At 43.2% G+C, this 25,169-nt stretch overlaps 1 protein-coding gene across 10 annotated transcripts in view; it reads right to left on the bottom strand.

Annotated features, from left to right (window-relative positions):
- Nucleotides 1-25,169, bottom strand: part of LMO7 (LIM domain 7) — a 141,281-nt gene that overhangs the window by 59,991 nt on the left and 56,121 nt on the right. For all 10 annotated transcript variants that reach the window (XM_066580985.1, XM_066581011.1, XM_066581014.1 and 7 more), the window contains 3 exons: nt 6,832-6,862; nt 3,843-3,956; nt 854-1,046 (listed from right to left, as the gene is read on the bottom strand). In XM_066580985.1, the coding sequence (XP_066437082.1) occupies nt 854-1,046; nt 3,843-3,956; nt 6,832-6,862 (338 nt within the window). The remainder of the gene's footprint in view (nt 1-853; nt 1,047-3,842; nt 3,957-6,831; nt 6,863-25,169) is intronic.

Here is a 25,169-nt window from a genome sequence, read left to right on the forward strand (position 1 = left end):
AGTTATAAGGAGATCACATATACACAGATTTTACACAAACACCATCTATACATTTTTTTTAGTTTTCAGTGGAGGAAAAAAAAAAAAGACAAAAATCATATTTTCTGACATGATTTGTTCTGCTGAAGTCAATAGCAAAATTACAATTTCACGTGGATTTAAAAAGCTGCAACAAGCCCAAAAAGCATCATTTTCAAATACAAAGTGTGAATGAAACTGAAAAACGCAGCTAAAATTATGCAAACCTACGAACTAGACTTAAAGGGGTTGTCCCGCGCCGAAACGGGTTTTTTTTTTTTTTTTTTCAATAGCCCCCCCCCCCCCCCGTTCGGCGCGAGACAAACCCGATGCATGTGTTGAAAAAAAAAACGGATAGTACTTACCCGAATCCCCGCGCTCCGGTGACTTCTTACTTACCTTGCGAAGATGGCCGCCGGGATCTTCACCCACGGTGGACCGCAGGTCTTCTGTGCGGTCCATTGCCGATTCCAGCCTCCTGATTGGCTGGAATCGGCACACGTGACGGGGCGGAGCTACGAGGAGCAGCTCTCTGGCACGAGCGGCCCCATTCAACACGGAGAAGACCGGACTGCGCAAGCGCGTCTAATCGGGCGATTAGACGCTGAAAATTAGACGGCACCATGGAGACGAGGACGCTAGCAACGGAACAGGTAAGTGAATAACTTCTGTATGGCTCATAATTAATGCACAATGTACATTACAAAGTGCATTAATATGGCCATACAGAAGAGTATAACCCCAACTTTGTTTCGCGGGACAACCCCTTTAAATATGTTGGAGAAAATGTGCTAAACTTGTTCAATTTCCAAAAAGAGCCCAATGATGACCTTACCTTCACTGCTGCCTTTGAGGGTGGCGTCTGAGGAGAAGCTTGAGTATGACCGAGAGCCAAAGGAGTCCAAGCTGTCCCAAGAATCGTCTCTCTTATGGACAGGAGATAAGTTCTCTCCTTTCTCACTATACCACAAGTCACTACAACCACTATCTCTTCCACTTCTCTTCAAGCTACTGGATTCTTCCAGTACCTACAGTTTTTCAGAAATAAGAAATAGAGGTTAGGAATAAAAGCAGCCTGGGTCCACAAACCGCAACTAGGTCACATATTAGGATTATTTTACCCGTACTTCTATATACTGCGAACATGCCACTTTCATAGAATCCCTTTAATTCTCCAACTGTACTGTAAGGGAAACGTCTATAACTATTTTCTGCGATAATTGTCAGTACTGAAATATAAAATAAGGACAATCTAATTCCCTCCCTTCAACATCTGCTATAGCTAGTACACACGACTCAAGTTTGCAAACCCAAAGTCAGTAGGAGGTACAGTATATTCCAACTGCTCCTAAAAAAAAAAAAAATCTAAGTGAGGAGCAATTCTAGGATTGCTTGGATTGATTTAAGAGTTGTCTGGGATGTGTCTTACCTCTATTCTCAGGATAGATCAGCAATAACCAATTAATGGGGATCCTGAGCAGCGGACCCTCACCAGTCAGCGGATATTGGGCCAGCCCATCATTGAATCACTATGGACAGAGCCAGAAACAGACAGCAGACCAAACAGATTGGTAACGCAGGTACAAGTCCCACTAAATTCAATGGGAGCTGTCCGTTTCCAGCTTCGCTGACAATGACAGCATGCCTGGTGAATAGATTATCAAAGGGGGTCCCGAGTGCCAGACCCCACTGATCAACTATTGACAACTAGAGATGAGAGAGCATACTCGCTAAGGCAAACTACTCGAGCTTGTAGTGCCTTATGCGAATACCTGCCCGCTCGTCTATAAAGATTGGGGTGCCGGCGGGGGTGAGAGGTGAGTTGCGGGAGTGAGCAAGAAGGAACAGGGGAGGGGAAGAGATCTCGGAATCCGTTCCTCCAGGCCGGCACCAGAATCTCGCTCGAGTAGTTTGCCTTAGCGAGTACGTTCGCTCATCTCTATTGACAACCTATCCTGAAAAAAGGTGATCAATAGGAAAGTTCCAGACAACCCAGTTAATATTTTTCACAATTTTTGATTAATGAAGGAAGCAATAAAGTTGTAGCTCAAGCACAAAACATGAAACACTGAGTTAGTACAAGGTCTGGCAAGGATTCTTTGTTCTGGCAGATCCAAGTTTCGATATGACTTTGCCCTGTGATACACTATTGCACAATTTTAATTAGGCTCATTTTACCTCAATCAATGTGAGCTTCAAGGAATTACATTTTGTCTGCCTCAGCCCAGGATGGTTCAGCATTTACTAAGATTAATTTATAGCCTAATAAGAAGGAACTGTACTCGTAATTATTTTTACTCAACCTTTACACCCGATCGTAGCAAAGATCAGTCAGGGATTCACGATTGGACATTGCTATAGTGAGAAGGTTTTCTAATTGTTTCTAGTTCAAACCTCCAATACATTACAGAAAGCCTGTTTGTGTCTTGTTTCTTAAAACAACTTGTCAGATTACAATAATTAGATTATATATGCCCAGATATTAGCCAAAGTACACAGGAAACTGGAGAATGGCAACATCTGGAAAACAGGTGGTCTACGTCTGATCCAAACTAATGCGAACAACTGGATAAGACCATGTAGTCAAAAGAAACTAGGATTTAACATGTTTATGCAGCCTGGCCTTCTGTTCCATTGCAGTTGCTCCTACTACACCATGTTTCCCAGCACAAGAATCATATATTAACCCTTTCTAATCCAATTTGTATCCTGGTTTTCCTAGGGGGCTTACTCTTTTTCAGCCGTTCTACAACAGCGCTATATGCTGGCTAAAGCCAGTACTGCATGAGGTGACACATTGGATAGGCTCCGACAGCAGAGGGGCTGGCAATATACAGTAAGAGAATTCTGAGGACGTCTTCCAACATCGGAGCTGTACAGCCTTAAATCATAATGTCTTCAGAAGTCAAACAGTGGATTAGAAAGGGTTAAATAGGGAAGTATTGAATGTTCCTCCGTGAATAGCAGCACATGCTCACTTTGCAGTATATGCCATGGAGTAATTCAGTCCTCAAATAGACCTACAGAAATGTGGCTACCAACTCATGTATTCCTTCCAGGGAGCACCCCAATAGAAAAGCATGAGCACCCCCTTAACCCATGCCTCCCTCATCCACGGTTGCATTTATTACTTCACAGGAAATAGAACATAAGCAGCAAAGTTCCTTCTTTCAGTAAACACTTTGTTCTAGAATATTTCTCAGACAACATATAAATATGAGCTCTGCCTTGACAGGTGTTGGGCTCCTCATCGAGCGCTGTAATTTCCGTTGAAGCGATCAATAACTAACCTTATACTGTTATTTTCACTCTTTCAAGCGTACAGAGCCCAATCAATCTCTGCTAAAATCCTTTGACCAAAGGCAAGCAACACTGTGTTCTCCTTCAGGAAAACAAGAACTAGTGAAGTTCATTCCAAAGCCTGAGGCGCCATCTACACTTAGTGATGAAAAGAGCGTAAAGTGCGTCAGCAAGAGTTGGACTTTGACACTGGTGAAGCAGATCCAGCCGCTCCCTTCATAATCTAGCACCAGCAAGTAATAAAGTCTCTGATGTAACAGAAACTAAGTGTAACCCGGCTGAGCTTGCCTACAGCACAAGGACATCTTCACTGGTTATTACAGGACAAGCAATGAATGCATTTCACAATACATATTGCAACTGGAGCCACGGACACCACAGTCCAAGCATACCTCCAATAACCATTAAAGAAACAGTGCGCCATTCATCTACCCAGAAACATTCTGCATCTTCACATGTAAGACAACAATGTGCTGCTAACACTAGTGGCAAAGGTTGTAACTGCTTTCACTGCAGCGTCTCACCTTGGTCAGTGCTTGCCCTAGTAATCCTTCAAACGCCTTCAGGTTAAGTTGTGGACCATTATAATATGGCAGGCTTTGTGCTTTTCTCCCAAGCCAATACAAGGTGATCAAAACCTAAAAAGGAAAAACAAACCGGTTATAAAATTCTAACATGGAGAGCTTCAGATACTATTCAATTCTACAGTCAGGTGTTTAGAGCTAGCGTACAACAACGGAAAATCTAATTATCTGCAGCCTAACCAAAACTATCAAAAGGGGACAAACTAGAGCTTTCTGGACACCATACAAACTAGGGGTGAAATATTGTAAGGCGCTCCGACTGCCATAACTAAAATTCAGCCTATAAGCAGTAATCTACAGAATTAAGTTGGTAGTTTGTGTTATATTTTTCCTTTGAAACCTTTCGTCCATATAAGTTGCATTTATGGATGAGAGGAAGGGAAAAAAAACCTAAAAAAAAAAATCATTGTTCAGCCTTATCAGCAGTTCTCCGCGGGTAGCGCCGATAGCATTGTTTCTCGTAGGAGAACAAAGGAACTGAAAGCAGATAAGATCCCTCGGGCTATTAACTGCATTCAGAGAAGGCTTCATTTGCCCACTTAACCCCTTGAGTGGCACGCCCGGAAATTTTCCGGGATGAGCTCCACTACTCATAGTGACATAGCCCGGAAGATTTCCGGGCTATGTATCACTATGGGAGCTGCAGAGCACAATGCCACAAGCTGTGACATTGTGCTCTGCCTGCACAGTCCCACAGAGAACAAAGCAAGGGCTTTGAAAAACCAGCAGAAGATATTGCCGATATGCCGGCAATCTCCACTTTGTTTACAGGTTGCCATAGAGACCATCGGCTTGTCAGAAGCAAGGCGATGGTCTCTGTGGCAGGGAGAGCTTGGTGCTTGGCTGTCAGAGGACAGCTAGGTACTAGCTCTAACAGCAGAGATCAGAGAAAACCTCCGATCTCTGCTGTGTTAACCCTTTACATGCTGCAGTCTATGTGACTGCAGCATGTAAAGGGCTGTCACCATCGGACCCCCGGAATGTGATCAGGGGTCCTGATGGGTCCCTGTGGAAGTCCCCTACAGGGACAAAAATGTAAAAAATAATTAAAAAAAAAAAAAAAGTTAAAAAATTATAAAAAAATAATAAAAACACTTGCCTCCCTTTACTTTGTAAAAAATCAAAAATACAATCACACATGTGGTATCCTTGCGTCGTAATGACCCAGAAAAGGAAGTTAATGCATTATTTAACCCCTTAATGACATGGCCCCTTTTTTTCTTTTTTCCCCATTTCTTTTTTTCCTCCCCCCTGTTTAAAAAATCACAACTTGTCCCGCAAAAAACAAGCCCTCATATGGCCATGTCAATGGAAAAATGAAAAAGTTATGGCTCTTGAGACGCAACTGCAAAATTAGTTGAAATTCAATGATTAGACCATTTTAAAAAACCTGCCCTGGTGGGCACGACAGGGTGGTAGGAAACCCGCCACTTAAGGGATTAATTGCTCTTAAATAGCCGAGTAGCTACTTAAAAGTTTATGCAAAATGATCGCTCATAGCTGTCACTCAAACTGTTGTTTAAGCGATCTTTGAGCGATTATCGCTCCGTATAAATGGGGCTTTCAGCCAGGCACACATGACCATGTGCTGACTGTGTATTTTGCGCACGTAATACACAGTAGCACAATCGGCCACACACTAACATTGTGCTGCTCACACGACTTGCACAAAATATTATGGTGCATCCATGGCAGGGTAGTGCATAGTGATTGGAGGCACACAGCAAGTACACATTACTATGGTATACTTGCTGTGTGCCGCACGCACATCTCTCACACGCAGCACGCCGTGTAAGCCCGGCCTTAAATTAAAAATTGGAAACATTGAGATGTTCTAGAATTTTTGACCGGTAATGTATATTAAAGCCAGTCTCTTTACTTTAAATACCATATATACTCGAGTATAAGCCTAGTTTTTCAGCACATTTTTTAATGCTGAAAAAGCCCCCCTCGGCTTATACTCAAGTGAGGTTAAAAAAAAAAAACAAACACCCCCACAATACTCACCTCCCAGCATGCGTCTGTGTCCCCGGCGCGATGGTCTCCCAGGCGGTGCGGCAAGCTCCTTTAGAATTCTTCCTGCTGTCTTCTCCATGCTCAGCTTTGAATTCCCCAGCCGTCAGCGCTGTGTAGGCAAGCGCTGTGATTGGATTGAGAGCCTGCCAATTACAACCGTCGCTCGATCATTCACAGCCATTCAGTGGGTGACATCACTGAATGGCTGTGATTGGTTTATCGAGTGCCGGCTGCGATTGGCTGGTGCTTAATCCAATCACAGTGCTCACTTACACAGCGCTAACGGTGGGGGAATTCAAAGCTGAGCAAAAAAGCTGACAGCCGGGAGAATTCTCAAGCAGCTTGTCGCACCGCCGGGGAGATCAATCGCACCGGGGACACAAACGCCGGCTGGGGGGGAGAGTATTGCATTTTTTCTTTACCTACTCTATACTCAAGTATAGCTCGGCTTATACTCAAGTCAATACGTTTTATCAGCTTTTTGTGGTAAAACTTATTGACTCAGCTTATATTTGGGTCAGCTAATATTCGAGTATATACGGTACCTAAAACTTACAGTAAGTATACCTCAGTCTACCATTTTACAAGCAGGTCACTGAACAGTATTGATATTCTGTATCAGGAAAGAGAAGCTTTTAGAATGTCATGTGGTGACATAACAGACAATACATTAGGCATTATTAATATTGGTTCTTTTTATCTAACGTTGACTACTACCCAGTGCCACTCATTACACTGAGTGGCATCTTTCAGCGCCGGCACTGGGAACGACAGGGAAGGTAACAATTACATCCCTGGATTTAGTAGGTCACCAGCTTTTAGCCCATTAACTTAGTTTATAGGGCTAAAAGTAGGTGACGGTATCTTTAACATGAGCCAATAGTGAAACCCCGAGAACTTGACAAATACTTACATTCTTTAATCTTCTTTCATTTTCTTCCTGTCTAAAGAAACAAAAATATAAGTACACTGATCAAAGGAAAAAAAAAAATCGTACAAAAGATGCAGCAATGAGAGTTATTACAAAGAACCAGCAGATGTCTCCAATGCAGACGTGCTTAATGAAGTGGCAACATTCAGGGACCCAACAGCAATTTTCCATAAACACAAGCGGATAGATGAATTGAACTTGAGGACACAACAGGTATGTTAGGTGGATTTCATGAAAATTTCTTCCATGTTTAGTTTACTGTATAGCTAAGAACGATATATTGGATTTCATCATACAAGGTGTTTCACTTGAAGGGCAACTCTTATTTCAGCCTGTAATTTGTGTAGAAGTGTAATCATTTATAAGATTGCAGGGATTATCGATGACTCATGTCCCATTTCCCACCATGGGTGCCATGTCCATCAAGGAGCACCACCAGTTGGCATGCAGTTAGCATTTCCAGAGAACATAGGGTTCATTTATCAAAAATCAACTCAAACAATCCTTGTTGCATGTTCAGAATTGCGTGAAGGTCGGCGATGGCCACTTAAAATATTCTGCGTCAACCCTGAGCTCACAGAGAACCAAAAGGTGAACCTCATTTACTTGTGTCCTATTGGGCCGATCACAAAATACTGTGAAATTACTGGGGTGTCCTTCCATGTATATTAAAAGATGAAAATAGCACCATCAGTAACTTGTCTTTTGAAAGTCAAAGAACACCAAGGCATGAATTATAGCAACATGGTATCCGGGGGAACAGATACTGAAACGTTATTTTACCATATTGGACAAAAGTAACATTTTGTATGCCAGAGTCTGACAAATAACTGTGCTACATCATTATGTGCAACCCAAAATCCTCTGCTTCTAAGCAAACCGGCAACAACAGCAGAGACACAGAATCACTTTCATGCCTGCCAAGGGATACACTGAATGCAGGCTCTCTGTAAAATTTAAAGACCTGCTGTGAGCAAAGCAGACTGAAGGATATCCCCAGTGCTAAGTTACAAGCCTGATATTGTAGTTATTGGAGTGTTGTGGTGAGAACATATTACAGTCTCTGCACGGCTGATCAAATGACAATATCTACTAAATTGTACCATTTCGCAATGAGGAACCTTCAAAATTGGCACTATTACAACTGCTACACCATGTAAAAGCAAACAAGAGAGATGACAAACACAACTGCGTTGGTATCAAGGTCCACTGGGATCAAGTTTTCTCATTCAGTTTCAAAACTACCAGTTCCAAATAGATAGTTAAATTCCAACAATATGGTAACAAGCATGTAAAATGCACAGATAAAGCCATGTTTACACCCATATACAGCATATGTTAGGGTCAACGCTCCAGGATTATTCGATGAACTGATCCACGGAGCCCGATAGATCCCAAGAGAGTATTCTTTGGAGTATCTGCCAGGCAGATATATCTAGGTAATGTATACGGTTTTCTGTTTATAACCAACAGTTGTATATTTCTGATTCTGGCCGCCACAGTGTGGCTTATGAGGCAAACATATCTTGTAAGTGTAGGGACCACACCTAGAACATGCAACAAAATACACAAACTGAAGCTGGTTTATCAAAATAGAAAGGACAGATTGATTCTGTCTTTCCAACATGGTATATAAGTAGTTCTAAACCCGTTCTTCCAGCATTTAGGTTTTAGTATTAAATTAACTATTATATTAGAAGGGATGTTGAAATCTAACAGACAATACATAAAAAAATTGTTTAGAAGCCATTTCATTAACCTAATATTACACTGCCATGTACTAGTAGTCGGTATTAAAAAACACATGAAAATAAACTGTGGCACGAAATCGATGTACACAGTAAGGCCGCCTGCACACGGGCGGATCTGCACTGCAAAATCCGGAGCGAGATTCCGCCACTGGATTCTGCAGCAAATCCAGCCCATAGCATGCTATGGCAAATTGCAATTACCTGCCCACGAGTGGGAATAGATTGTGATTTTTCTGGAGGCAGAAATAGCAGCATGCTGCGACTTTGTAGGGCTACGCATGGTTGGCATGGGGATAACTTTTTTCCTACTATGAGGTCTACAACATGCAAAATAGATAGAGGAAGTTGAATGCTGCAAAAGATACGATGAGTAAAAATACAAAAAAATAAAAATTGTTTTCGTCTGGCAAACATAGCTTGTCCATGAGTTACCGTTTATTGCATTGCACCATATAGGGGTTTGTTCCCCGGCTTGTCCTGCAGTACTTTATTACTCCGTAGAGGAAGTTATTTTATATGGCGATACACGTAGGGCATCTGCTTTACAGCCTTCCCCCTTTGTCCTTACTGCTTTTGGCCACCTGGCAGCATCATCGATTATGGGATCATTACTATCCATCCATGTTTGGCATAATGCAGCTACATAATAGCTCATGACATTAATCTACTGTTAAACATATTGGCAACAAATGGGCCCATCTCGTCACACGGTGCTCGCCTGGCTCAGATTGCACTTGCCATCAAAAAATCTTATTGGCTTTTCTTTTACGTGTTTTGATGAAAGGTTATTTTTGACATTTTTTGGTGATTACTAAGATTAATTCAGTGTTACAATTTCCACTCTAATTTGCAAAATAGCACAGCGCAAAGCGATGCGTGGATGATGCCAACTACGTTACAAGAGGCTGGAGAGGAGGACAAAGTTTAAAAAAAATGCAGCAAAGGAAGCCAGTCCACAACGCCCAGCTGAGTCTACATATTTACATTAGTAGCACCCCAGCTTTATTATTCTACTTGGTGCCCACCCACTTCTTCATTAACATCAGTTCATTTCAGGACATGACTATTGCTTAAGGCCCATTTACATGCCCCGATGTTTGCTCAAACGACAGTTTGAGTGACAGCTTTGAGCGATCATTTACCATAAACTATTAAGTAGCTACTCAGCTACTTAATAGCTATTTAGTGTGCAAATGAAGCCTTTAGCTGAAAGCGGTTAATAGCCTGAGGGCTCTTATCCGCTTTCAGTTTCTTTAGACGCCATGATTATTGATCAAATGATCGATTTTTAACGAGTTTTGAGCGATCGCTCCGTGTAAATGGGCCTTTACAGGCCTTTTACATTGGGCAATAATTGCTCAATTATGTAAAACACACCAGCATTGTAACATACTAATGTAATTGCTGCACGTCTAAACAGCTTGCTATATTTTCAATCACAGCTCATTATGGGCACTTTAATCTGTCCCTGTAAGAGGACCATTAGTGAAGCTATGCCCAAAGTTGCAGCGAAACACTGAGGTGTGTAGTTAGGAGAGAACCTGATGAAGACAAGTGACTGCAATTTTACGCCCCAAGGCCAAATATGCTAAAGAGACACATGAGCTCAAGGGCTAAAGGATTATCTCTGCTAGCAAAAGGCAGTGTGCTCATCTCCCCAGCCTCAGCAGAATTATTCATTGCAATTACAGGATAAGACAGCAGAGCAGGCGATTGTTAAAAATGTTAAGGTTTTCCGTTTTGTGCATTTAACATCTATTCTCAACAAAAGCAGTGCTTGTCAAATGTAAGTTCCTAGTGCCTTTCATATGTCGCGAGTACAGTACATATTAACACAGCGGGAGAGGGCACTGTGTTACATCTTGTTCCCTACCTTGTTACCATGCAACACACTCAACATGGAACAATGAATTGCCATTCTGGTGGTGTTAGTCTATCAATTTGGATATGGCTGTCCGTATGACACTCCCTGCATACTTCAGCACAATGACACATACATTGTTTCCTGCATGCCATTTGCTAGTAAAGTAGACCCAGACCATACATGAAAATCTACTTTAGTTTTAAAAGCTATTTTCCTGGGTGACGGACAGTGCAGTAGAAGTGTAGTAATTGCTGTAAATACTTTTAGAGTACAAAGTTCGATAGTACAACTGTGATTCTTGCTGGCGGCAAGGTCAACAAGTAATAAGGCTGCAGCATAAACTTCTCTGCCTCTCCCATTCCTCTCTTGGTTACCATATTGGTGGGGATCCAAAATGCAGAGGTAATATGGTGGATTACAGTGTTGGAACCTGCTGGTCCAACATGGAACTACAACTAATGTGGTGACAAAGCCCAACTCTGTCCTTCTGTCTACATGGATATTAGTGTAATATTAAAATCACAGCTTAGACAGTAAAATCTAGAGATAACTTTTATAGCAACTTGCTGGCTACACAGAGGAAACTCAGCCAAACATGCCAATTTCAGCAGGATCCAACGATGATCTAATGTGTATGGAAGCCCCCAACTCTCACGTTGGTATATGTTGGGTAAGGCCTCCTGCACATGGCAGTGGCGGATCCTGCAAGCGGATTTCCAGTGTAGAACACCTGTGTATTGTATTAATTGTATTTGCGGATGCACTGCGGCTCTCACGCGCCCAGAGATTAATGGAGCGCGTGAGTGCAGAATCCACACTAAAATGGAGCATGCTACGCTTTATTTACGCATCGCGGAATCCGCAAATCAAACAGGTGTGTGCTGAGATGCGGAGGCTTATTCTTTTCTATGGGAGCCTGAGACAGTGTATTGCTAGTGCAAATCAAATCCGCCCGTGTGCAGGAGCCCTAAAGAAGGTTTGACTAGTGGATCATCTCCATGACAGCAAGCTTGGTTGAAGCATTATTGTGAGGATGGCCCAATTTACACGGACAGATTATCGCTGCACAATTCACAGCCAGACGCCCGATGTGAATTCTGCAGCACTGTCCATCCATAGACATGCCATGTTAAAAGATTCTTCCCTGCCCACGAGCGGAAATCAACTGCGAATCATAGGGTGTTCTATCCTGTGCGGAGGGGGGGGGGGGGGGACCGCACGGACGGCATCCATTACAGTCAATGACAGCAGTCGGTCATGCAGCAAGTTGCCGCGGATCCGAGTCATCACCAGCACGATGGCAGCGTCAGGTCCTACACTGCGCAGGCGCGGTGGCCGAAATACTCGCCGCGGATCCGGACAGGTGAGTATAGGGTCTCTGGCCGGCACCGGGTCTGATTCCGCTGCAACATTTCGCAGTCGGTATCCAACCCGGCCGTGAGCATGAGGCCGAAGTCATATACAATAACAAACAGCTAAAGAAGCAAATAAATCACATATGACATTTGCAGCATTAAAATGACTACAAGTCGTCATTATTCTGTTCATGATGGACATGACCTATATTCAAAAAATATTACGGCCCTCATCAAGCACTGAGAATAGTGTAAAACTGAAGAAAAAAATGCCCCGAACTGCTATTTTTCATTTGCCAGGAACACTTACATTATTCTACAATTGCAATAGAATTGTTTTAGGAGCAGATCTACATACAGTACATAATATACAGTTATATCTAATAAAGCCATATGTATAAAGAAGTGGAGAGCGTGAGCAGTGCGGGTGAGAAAACGTAACAAGTCCAAAGCTACAGAACATGTTGACTGTTCTTTAAAACGCAACAACATTGCCAACCTTGTGTATTGTACATGCCGATACTGTAACAGGGCTGTCCTAGACCACAAAGGTAACAGGACAAGCGGTCCCAGGGCAGGCGCTCCGTTGCAGTGATCACCACATGGAAAGAAATAACTCGTAGGTTCTAGCTAATCAATGATCAAGTCTTCTTTCAGAGAACACATTTCGCCTTTTTTTTTTTAGTTTTCGACATGGTGTACTGGTTGAGACAAGTTGATAAGAATAGGGTATTCTGGTCTCTTCCTTGCCCCATATACGGTTTCTATCGCCTGAGATTAGTGGGAGAGTATACTGGCAATCCATAGTAAGCCTGTAATTTGCTTATGATTCAGATCATCTCAGGTGTTGTCTTGGGTGTGACAAAACAATTTAAGGATTGTAGCGGTTTGAAACTACATGCTCAGCGCTCATTCCTCACTTAATGTGTGCATGCTCCCATGTATTACACGCTACATTACAAGGCATTAGCACTTAGGTTTTACAAATAATCAACATGATCTGCAGATCACTGACTAAAGGGACTACTACTGCAAATATTTCACAAACCACACTAAATGGGGTTTTCAGCTCTTTTAAAAAAAAAAAAATAAATAAAAAAAAGATGGCCCAACCACGAGATAGGTCATTAATAGTCTATTGGCAGGTGTCTGTTGACCAGGACCCTTGTCAATCAGCTGTTTGCAGGGCTAGCTATTACCCTATACAGAGCAGGAAGTGGATAGCGCCACACATTGGGCAGTGATATTACAGGCACTGCTCCCATTCACTTCAACAGGAGCTGTGCCTGCAATGCCACACGGGGCCACTGCACAATGTACAGAGCAGTTTTGTGTTCTGTATAGGGTAGTGATGGCGAACCTTTCAGAGACTGAGTGCCCAAACTGTAACCCAAAACCCAATTATCACAAAGTGCCAACACAGCAATTTAACCTGAAAATTGAGGCACAGCACGTTATAGCACTTGTGTACATGTGACGTACCAGCGGATGCAACTTTCTGCCGCGTTGAAGGATTGGTAAGTGTGTCCTATTTTCACATGCTAGTGCAATGCGTTTTCCTGTCCCATTGAAAACAATTGGTGATGCACTCCAAGGGAGCACCCAAAAAGGTAGAACATGCCATGATTTTCCCCCCACATTGTGATGCTAGAGAAAGAAAAGCCAATGTATATGGCCCCATTCAAAAGAATGAGGTTCATATTTGTGCATCTCAACGCACAAATCCCATGCGATTCTCACGGCAGTGTGAAAGCAGCCTAAGGGCTTTTTCACATGAGCACATATATGGCGCGTTTTTACCCCCAGGCGTATATACGTGCCCATGAGAGGCATTGATTTTCAATGCATCAGTTCACACAGGCGAATATACAGCACGTAAATACGCCAGTAGTGTGAAAATTAGAACATACACGCGGCCGGCGCATACACGCTCAGCTAATAGATAGTTCTGGAACTATCTTCTGGCCAATATATGCCGGCGGGTCCCATAGACTCCTATGGGAGCCAGGAAAGAGAAGGGGGCGGGGGGGCATTTATGCAGCATCCAACATTCCAAAAAGCTTACAGGTGCCTCTATATAGGCATTGGAAGCCATCCCGAGGATTTTGGCAGAGCGAGGGTCGTGTGAATGGACGAGAAAACGTTGTCAGTGAACGAAGAGAAACGCCCATTCAGGCACTTATACGGAGCAGGCATAAAAACTTAGACACAGTCACCGTTTTTTGCGCTCATGTGAAAGAGCCCTCAGTCAGCTTGAGGTATGCAGAGTGGCCTCAGCAGTAACAGTGTCCCCTGTAGCGGCCTCAGTAGTAATAGTATTACTACTGGGGATGATATAGGGGACATCATTACTAATAGTGTTCCCTATATCAGCCCCAGTAGTAATATTGCCCCCCCAATACCAATATACTTATCTTCTCCTTCAAAGCGCTGCTGCATGCAAGTGTGTGAACCTGGATTCCTCCTGAGTTTTAAACGTTGTGGTACTTGCAGTACAACGCTCCCATTCAATGGGGCCTCACAGACCTGCACTCGAATGAGTTTTCTAACACAGCAATTTTCGAACGCTGTCTGCTCTATTTTGCACTTATCGCACCTCACTAACCATCACACTAACGGGGTGTTACCTATCGGGTGGTTACCTGTAACCTGCATCAAAAAAATAGTGGTAAAATTGCAGAAAAATGCGCAATCAAAATCATGGCGTTTTTCCGACACTGTGTGTGAGGTGGCTTAAGGGCCACCGGTTATAAAATACGTGTAAAAACATTGTAATCTGAACTTCCCCAGCCTAAAGTGAACCTAAAGCATTAGCCTTAGTGGTTTCCAGTTTTAATGCATTGTATTGGTACTAAGACTGCACATTCCTGCACAATTCCTCCCAGAATGGTGGGAGGAATTGGGCTAAACAGCAGCATACGTGAAAAAGACTTGGGTATACTAATAGATCATAGACTGAACATGAGTCAACAATGTGATGCGGCAGCCAAAAAGGCAAACACAATTCTGGGATGTTTTAAGAGAAGCATAGAGTCTAGATCACGTGAGGCAATTATCTAGACTTGTCTAGTTCTGGGCAACCCATTAAAAAAAAAAATACATAGACAAACTGGAGCAAGTTCAGAGAAGAGTTACCAAGATGGTGAGTAGTCTAAAAACCATGTCCTATGAAAAACGGTTAAAGTATCTGGGAATGTTTAGATTGCAGAAGAGAAGGCTGAGAGGAGACTTAATAGCAGTCTACAAATAGCTGAAGGGCTGTCACACTGCAGAGGGATCAGCCCTATTCTCATTTGCACAAGGAAAGACTAGAAGCAATGCGATGAAACTGAAAGGGAGGAGACAGATTGGATATTAGAAAAAAACTTTTGATAGTGAGGGTGATCAATGAGTGGAACAGGTTACCACGGGAGGTGGCAAGTTCTCCTACAATGGAAGTATTCAAATAGAGGCTGGACTAATATCTGTCTGGGATGATTGAGTGAATCCTGCACTTAGCTCAGAGTAGAAAAGTAGGTCAAAGTAGAAAATAAGAATTACATCCAATAGAAGTTTTAAAAAAAAAAAATGACACTCCTATCTCTATATACGGTACTTCATACATAATAGCTAGAAGACTAATCACTGCATTCTATTAAATCCGGTGTAATATTTTGGGCCAAAGTATGCAAAGACTAAAGGCCCATTTACATGCATAGATGATCGCTCAAACTTCGTTCAAAACCAGCAGCTTATTACCTTCATTTTGCATGTAAATGAGACTCCGGGAACTGTATGTAGAGAACAGCGTGTGGTCTGTTCTCTGCATACAGCTCCTTTGTTCTGCCGGGGGGCTGCAAGCTGAATACATTGTAATCAGCGCTCCTGTGGATAACACAATGTGTGCTCCCCATCATCTCTCCGGCCGAATGATGGATTTTATGCTCACCTAAAAATCATTGTTTGGCAGAAAAGTAAATGATAGCATTTACACTCAATAATTATCGCTTAAAAGGCATTATTCAAGCAAATTTTGAGCGATAATAGTGTGTAAATGGGCCTTAACACACCACCATTAATAAACATAAGTCAAGTGTCAACTGGATTACAATACTATTGTCACTATATATAGCAGCAGAAAATATGTGCATGATTCACTTTCCCAGTATTGACAGGGTTACTGTGTTGTGCAACAACTGCACCAATCTAACGCCCACAAGAACAATGTAAGAACTGAAGATAAAATAGGAGTGCCACTTTAAGAAAAAAAAAAACCCAAAAGTAATGTGCAGCTTTCAGCATCAGGAATGTAGATCATTTGTAACCTACCTGATATCACCAAGTGATCTGCTATAAACAGGTGTTCAAGAACCATGCAACCTTTATCTTAGATTTGATTGTGACTACACTTTTGCTAGTTGGAAAGGAATTTTGTGCAACCTTTAGCCGTAGAACAAGTGATAAATGGGCAATTATGTTTTAAATGATATGTTTATGACACAATACAAACAGACCTGTGAGCTCCGACACGAAGTACATGGGTCACATCACAGCACACTAGTCATATAAATTGGCATTTACAACTATTCAGAAAGCAGAATGCGTGGCGCATCTTTATCTGAGCAGTAAGGTGACCATCTCAGCAGCACCGTACATGGCACCTAGTGGGCAGAACAGAAACCCAGCAGATCGGCACTTGTAGTTTGTGTTACTTTAGATCCAAGTAACCCACAAAACTACACAATTACACCTCAGTGTGCGTATGACCCTGAACATACAGTACAGCAATTAAAATATGGCTAGAAGATCATGCGGAGACGTTACTGGCAGAGATTCACTGAGCAGCAGAAACCAATATTTGTTTTACAAGTTCATTGAACGTGTTTTTACCTACAAATATGGATATACCGGTACCATTGAAATAGATTATTGCGCTATGTGCTACAGAATAATCGCAGGGCAACCACCATTCACTAATAAGCCAAGTGCAGAGGCTGTTAAAGCTTTGCTTCTGAAATGGACAGTTTTTACTTATTTTTCATTTTCGGTCAACATTGTAAAAAAAAAGTAAAGTAGAAAATAAAAGCCATAAAGTTCTGAGCTTCCAGGGATCTCCGTATGCGGCATCTGATAGTCTAGTTGTGGGAGGTATCTGACGTGCCAAGCAATTAGCATGAGGCTGGCATTGCACTGTATATGGGTAAGTTACAAAGCACTCCAACAAATGGGGCAAGTTTCTCCTCTCTGCACTACCTCCGCTACTCAACTTTGCCAACCACCCCCCCACCCAGATGCTGCAGATCAACAGGGGACAAGAGAATATCCAGCTTTTCTCTTTCCCTTAATTGAACACTAATCTTTCAAACTTGTGCTTATATGATAGCCAATGTGGTAACTAGAAAAAGCACAAATCACTTTAAAATTTACCTAAAATTATGTTTTTGTGCTGGAAAATCCCTCTAAAATGATGGCCACTAGGAGTACCCTACAGTCTAAATTGCTGTCCACTGCTTGCTGCCAAGTGAAGCCTGTCTACAGTAACAGATCACTAAGAAGAGAAGGGTGATGACTCATGCGGCCCATAGAAGTCTATAGAGGGTAGGGAAAAGGATAAGGAACTTGCAGACATGCTGTTAACAGTAAGTCAATTACAGCTACTGGAATCACATTCACACTGCTCAGTACTTCTCTGAGTGTCCTCCAAGCTGAGATTATTCCTCTGAGTGCTTCAGTGAGCAGTTACTGCTGTTTTTTGCCATGTGCATTGTAAAGAACGGAGCATAGTAGACTCCTTCGACCAGCTCAAAGAGATGAAAATCAGATAGAGCTTGGTGGGGAAAGTGATGTAAGATACAAGTAATATAATGGCCCAATGAAATGGTATTCCTCAGGCACACATAAATGCACAACTGTTTATTAAAAAAACAAATCTGAAAGTTAGTACATTTTTATTTTACAACGTACCCATCAGGTCTCCTATGCTACTCTGTATATGGTCAGCACATGAATGTTGGCAGAATTCAAGAGAAAGCCTCAAAGTTGTTTTCCCCACCCATAGTGATTGACCAGTTTTCCTGTATATGAGTTCACATGAAGGAAGAGCTGTCAATTGCTGTGTAGGTTGTAGGGGAGGGTGGATGTGTAGGAAGAGTCCTGGCAATGTGTAAATAGCTTCTTACATGCAAATATTGAATTTAATCCTATGTATCAACAAAAATAAGCCATATAAGCCAAAAGAAAGAAAATAATAATCCTTATTAAATTAAACAGTGGAGTATTAAATCATACAATGGAGAAAGTAGGCATCACTTGGGGTAAGGACATCAGTACAGTCTACCTTGCAATTGATATTAAAGGGGTTGTCTCGCGGCAGCAAGTGGGGTTAAGTACTTCTGTATGGCCATATTAATGCACTTTGTAATGTACATCGTGCATTAAATATGAGCCATACAGAAGTTATTCACTTACCTTCCCTGCGCTGGCGTCCCCGTCTCCATGGCTTCGTCTAATTCGGATGTCTTCTTGCTTTTTTAGACGCGCTTGCGCTGTGCGGTCTTCTGCCTGGTGAATGGGGCCGCTCGTGTCGGAGAGCTGGTCGTCGTCATCGTAGCTCCGCCCCGTCACGTGTGCCGATTCCAGCCAATCAGGAGGCTGGAATCTGCAATGGAACGCACAGAGCCCATGGTGCACCATGGGAGAAGACTCGCGGTGCACCATGGGAGAAGACCGCAGTGCATCCCTGGGAAAGGACTGGCGGCCATCTTTTGGAGAAGATTTTTTAAAGTCCTTATTTCATCGGATCGGTGAGTAGCAAGCAGTTTAAAAACCGCTTTAATTTCCTTTTTTTTGCCAGGGGGGGTGACAGGGGGAATGGGGTAAGGTAAAATTTTGAGGTTTGCAGCGAGACAACCCCTTTAATGTAATAAAGTGCCTATTGCAAAAAAAAAAAAAAGAAAAAGTTAAATGCTCTGAATTGTACAGTTAAATAGTTACAATGAAACAGTAAAATCCACTACAAACAGTAATTAATACCAGTGTGATACACTAAGTGCAACACAAAATAAGCGACAGAGCGCAGTCAAAACAATGTAGTCTGACCAGTTGCAAATAAAGTGTCAAGTAGCCAAGGCATTATTGACAGAATGTACATGACACAAAGTACAAGTGGCAGCACGGAAAGGCTAGAGTACCGAATCCACTATGTCTAAGACTAGGAGGGGGTCGTGAACAGAATCATAGAACACGGTACATCCCTGAGCCAAGTCTTCCATTCTACCTTTCTCTGCATAGGAGGACCAGACAATGCCTCTAATGGGTATTCGGACTTTCTCAACATTGGTTGGGAATAGAGTCAAAAGCTGCAAGCATATCTGGATTCCCCATTTTGGAGGGTACAGTTTTAATATGAATCATGTCACTTTTGCAAACACAAATCTATATGCAAGTATAGTAAAATACTGCCGACATCTCAGGACTGGTGGCCTCTCAGCGAAGTCCTAAAACCGCTGTCCACAACGGAATAGTATTTTAGGACCGAGTACCAATGATATTTAGTGACAAATTTTTTCTTTAAACTACTTCAAATACTTTAATATATATATATTACTTTTTAAATATTTATTCTGACTGATCAGCAACAAACTGGGTGAGCAAAACAATAATCTGAGCATTTGATCCAGGCCTAATCCCAGGTACACAGTATCAGCGTATTCAGATCTCAGGTCAAATACCTTTACCTCATATTTTCACACAAATGCTTCTGGTATCAGTTTACACCGAGGGCCAAACAAGCAGCTCTTATACAACTCTGTGCTCTTGTGTGCTGGAAGAATTAGGTTCAGAGTTCCCACAGCTCTTTACTCCAGTGAACAGTCACAGGGAGGAGGCCAAGCTCTACAAGGAGGAAGACTATGCACAGAAATGTTCTTCTGGGATCATGGAATATGTTAGAATCTCTCAGATTGTCAAAAGCAGTACCTTACAAATTAGAATTGGGGTTGGAGGCTCTACCACCAAGGCCTCAGTCCTATCATCTCTTTACGTTCAGTGTGTACGCTCGAGCACTTAACATACATGCTAAACGTGTCAGTAGCGGCCCATTAGTCAGATCAATGGATGAGGCTGCGTCCGTCATGTTCACGGCCTTCTTTTAACATATCCATCAGGAGCTTTTCCCGTCTCTGCACTAAATCTAAACAAACTGTTGTTGAGCCCTGTTAATATCACTTTTTTGCCAGGCACTTTGCTAACCTTCCCCATCTGCATAAATACCATACTGGTGGATGCTATTACTTCAGTAGAACACAGGTGTAACTTGTCTCCACCAGAGTTATGGGTGGAGACATGGTCTTGCCTGGTGCAGCTAGTGGGAACGCCCAAAGCTCTGGATTGGCTGCAGGATATACAACTGCACCGAGTTGAGCTGTCTCCCGCTGTGCTAACCTGCAGCACCTATGTTCGCAGCTCCACCATCATCCTTTCCCCTCTCAGCTACTGTCACAGTCGCGGTCCCTTCTCTCGCCCCAGCTCCGGCACCGACAGCCACCCCCAAGGAATGCCATTGGCTCCCTGCTGCAGCAGCAGGGACACCAGCAATCGCAGTACCATCGGGGTTGTCAGCGGCCGCGATAGTATTCAAAAGTAGCCGACCACAGCCAGGACAGCTTATCTAGGGGACGGGAGCGGAGAGTGACATAGTTGGACAGCCACAGGGAGGAGACTCACCGCAGGCCCAGCTAATGGAGAGGAAACGGGAGCAGTGCAGAGCAAGGAGACAGACCTCGGGGGCTGGCTGATCAGGTGGACATGAGCAAACCTGGCAGTTCGGCTGTCATGTATGTGAGCTTATCCGCTTAACCATAACTTGCTCTAAACACGCATTCGGCATCTCCAACAAACGGCCACAGAAGACATCCGCCCGACACGTTAAGTCCAGAGCATGCACGTGGAAACAAAACTGTTTCACCTACCACGGCTGCTGGGCAGGGGCACAGCTATAGGGGATGCAGCATCTAGGCCCTAGCCCTACCTCATAATACACAAGTATTCTAAATGGCATTGCGGAGGGGGTAGGGGGTACAGGTTTTGTACTGGGCCCAAGAGCCTAACGTTACACCTGGGCTGATAGGTGTCAAGAGGCTGAAGATTGGACATAATTAATAAATATGTTAAACAGAAACAGGTTTCTTTCTCTAGGGCTCCCTCACACAAGTGTTTTTTCCTGCGCGCCGCAGGCGCATCTTCCACGCAGCAGCATGCAGCAGTATGCAATGCATGGTGATCTTTTTTACGTGTGCTGTGTAAAAGCAAAGTAAAGTTTGTTACTGTTTGTTATGCACGCAAAACCCACGCGTGTAATATGTAAAGACGCTCGCGGAAAGCCCTAGAGTCTAGACTTTGAAACAGGTCTCTGGAAAATTTTTGCAAACCGTTCACAAACTGTTTCCAACACGGGCAGGTCTGGACTGAATACATTCTACAAACATGGTAAACCTCTCTCTCTCAAAGAGAGCGGGTCGGATTCCACAGCGGAAGACCTGTGAATGATAGCGGAAACGAATTGGGTAAAGTTGAATATGAGTGAGGTGATTACGCGTATGGAAAGCGCATAATCTGCGCAGAATAAAAAACGCAAGCAGGAAAGGACATCAGAAGGTGGCCCAACCCCCTGTAAAACCCCCTATCGCTCAGTTGACATTCTCTTGTTCTGACACCTTCAGACCAGGATACTGAACCCCAGGCTTGGCTGGTTTTATACTACTTATTTTGGAAGTAGTATAAACCCCTTTGAAAAAACAGAAGAACCCAGAAGAACAAGCGGAGGTTGCAGACAGCAGTTTGAATACCATTTGTTATCTGGTCTCCTAGCAACGTGCGTACTAATCCATGTCCATACGCAATGTAATTGCGTATACACAGTGGATCAACTGCATACATAAAGATCAGTTGAGCCCATACGTGCAGAATCAGCGATTCCTACCTGCAAGTGTGAGTGAAACTTCGAAAGTCCATGTATTTCAATTACTGTGCATCACTGCCTAAAGGCTCATTCCAATGAGCGCAATTTCACTACGTACTACTCACATAATGCGCTATGAGACAGAGCGGGGAATTTAAGAAAAAAACAAGTCACAGTGCGTGTTACTGCGTGCGCGAGATACGCTGTCATGTGCAGTGCACTAGCGCAGTGGGATGCTAGCCGTGCCCCTGCACTGATCACCGCAGCTCACCTCCTCCTGGAATCTTCTCCGCTCTGCTATGTGCCGGCCGCCGCCCAGCCGCCACGTGCGCAGAGCAGGGACGGTACCTCAGAGCGGACGTTTCTGTGCGGGCCTCTGAGGCTAGCGCAGAAATAGGACATGCCGCGATTTGTTTACCGCGCGAGTTTTCACGCGGTCAAATCGCGGCTGCTTGCACAGGATTGCATAAACCAATGCAATCCTATGGCAGCGTGCATGGACGGAAATTCTGCGGGACTGAACAAATATGCAGCACTTCAAGATATTCGTCTTTTAAACATTTTCTGCAGAAAAGACTGATCATCCGATAAACACATTACCCATATGAGCAGCCTAGATGTGGGCCAGGTTGCATGCGGCAGGAAGGACAGCAGCTATAGGGCAGGCGGCTCCTGATGGACACATGCATCTGGACTAGCTTTTGCTAAAACAATCCTTTGGAGTCACTTCTAAAAGTATCTCATGTCTCATCTATATTTATCCAGCTCTGCTGTTATGTCTAACCAAGCAAATACGAGTGGCATGCTGACGATTCGGCCTGTCCATGGCCGCAAGCAAGCTTTAGAGACCCTTCGCCAATAAAAAGGTTTCCTCCCCAGAATCTACACGAGACGCACAACCCTTCCTTCTTCTGACTGTATATAATAAGTACTATATCACTCACTGACAGGATTACTACTTGGCAAAGTCAATTCTCAGGCAGGCTGAAACGATGTACCTCCACACGGCTCAACTAGGAATAAAGCCATTACCATTATTATGAGGGGTCATAAACAGGTTGGGATAAATAATTAAAGTGGAAAAGAATGTTGCTCCGATATCAACATGTAGAAGCGAGTGGAGTTTAATGTGGAGAACGTGCAATCACAAAAGTAGGGTTTATAAACAAGGATGTCGCTACAAGGATATTGGAGAATTGTGGCATCGAAAGGGACTTGTATGATCTAAAAATCTAACATGGATGTGAAAACTTTAGCGCCTATATGCCATCTAGTCACTTCAGCAGGTGCAGGGGGCATATTGCTACCGATGGAGACATAAGAACTAGGGAATCATTGGCCATCCATGGTCAATTAAATTGAATTTTGCACCCGCGGATGGCATTTTAATCGATTTGCGTTTTTCATGCGCGGGAGAAAAAAAACACAGCATGCACCATTTTACCGCAGATTCCGCGCGGATCGGCCATATTGCTATCTATAGGTGCAGATATCCGCATGAAAAAAAAAACCATTAAAGCAAGTCAGCGCGGAATCTGCTGCGGAAATCTGCAGCAGATTCTGCGCGGATTGTATTTGTCTAGTGGACACGAGGCCTCATTGTACCGCATCAACATGTTTTGGCCTGTCTGCAGCAATAACTAGGAGAGAAAGGGCTAATGTTCAGGGAGTTTTCTCACCACGTATTACACGGTCATGTAATACAGAGTGAATGGCATCAATGGACTTTAATTGATCCATGCACATGAGCGTGTAGACACTATGTGCCGGTAAGCACGAAAAATAGAGTGCAACTGTGGGAGATTTAGCGAAACACCCGGGGATAGGATCCCAAAATGTGCAAAAAAAATAAATAAAAAGGCGCTACATGCAGCTGGCTTAGGGCTCATTCACACAGGCGTATACATAAAATGCTATGAGGGTTCATGCAGAGTTATACCGTCAATTAAACTCCCCACTCTATCTCATGGTGGCGTTGCGTATGCAACATCGCCTGTACGCAGTGTATTGTGTGTGGACAGCGTTGCATACGCTACCCATAAGGCTGTTCGTGTATGCTGAAATCTTTATATGCTTATGTGAATGGATTAATGAAAATCAATGTACTCCATTCACCACGCATCACACAGGTGTGCATAATACACAGTCATAGCACGGCTGTGTAAATGAGTCCTTACAGTATAGTAGAGACGAGGCTAAAAATGAGACTTTCAGGTAAAGCAAGAGCACCACTGGGTTTATTTACCTACTACTAGGGTAAGGCAACACACAGGCACCGTGTTTGGCCAAAGGCAGCCGAAACGAAAACAGCACTACCATGCGGTTTCATCATAAATCAGCAGAGTTTTGCAACGCTCCTTCATGTATGTACAACTTCAGGCTGCTGGTCGCCGCTCCATGTTAAAGTACACCTGTTTGACTTGGCCTAGTGGAAAAGAAAAACCTGCCGCAACCAGAAATCTGCAATTACTGGAAATATAATTAGGTAATTCCTCCCAACACTATAAAAAAATTGCATTGTGTCGTCTGCGTTCTAGAGGCAGGTTTAATAATGCAAAATTGGTCCTGTTTAACATAGGCATTAAAGGGCACCACCCATCCGTAGAAACTACAGTATTGTTATCCTGACAGTCCTGGTCACATGCACCCATATCTTTTAAGGCACCAGATTCCTGTATGGGGCCATGCTGTAATCCACTGATAAGACACTATCGCTAGGCCTTAAATAGAAAGCCATGCTCAGCTCTCCGCAAATAAAGGAGCAGCCTTATTCAAAGGCACCACTTCTATTCTCAATATGATATTCCAGCGCCTGTATACAGAAGGGGTCCTGAACCAGGTAGCACCGAATTCTTCAAAAATTAAATATTGCATCATAAAATAGGGGGAAAAAGAAACTAAAAAAAAACAAAAAAAAACAAAAAACAGCACATCAACTATTTATACTATGTCTGAGTCATGGAGAGTTATATCCTACCTATGTGTTTGTGGTTTCCTCTTACACTACAAAAACATGTTACTTGGCTTTCTATGCAGTTGGTCATAGGGTGTGTATGTCTGTATTTATGGCAAAACCTGTCCCCCTTCGGGCTTCAGAGATTTCTCCAGATCCGAAGCAGACCGTTATACAATGCTAGGAAATATATTGATATTTCACCATCAGTAATGGACAAGGCTGTGCTAAACATTGTGATATGGCGAGAAACATTTAGTAATATACTCCTTATTGCAAAGAAGTAGATATGCCTACACACAACCATGGCCCAAAGTACAATAGCGTTAGTCAACCTGGGGCTGGTAAAGAATGCAGGACTTCAAAGGGCTCATGTCCACAGGCGTATGCGTAAAACCTGGCATGTCTCCCCGCAGTGTTTTACCCATTATACAAACATCGGGTCTGCCGGCAGACGCCA

Source organism: Eleutherodactylus coqui, chromosome 1, assembly GCF_035609145.1.
Source record: "Eleutherodactylus coqui strain aEleCoq1 chromosome 1, aEleCoq1.hap1, whole genome shotgun sequence".
Taxonomy (NCBI): Eukaryota; Metazoa; Chordata; class Amphibia; order Anura; family Eleutherodactylidae; genus Eleutherodactylus; species Eleutherodactylus coqui.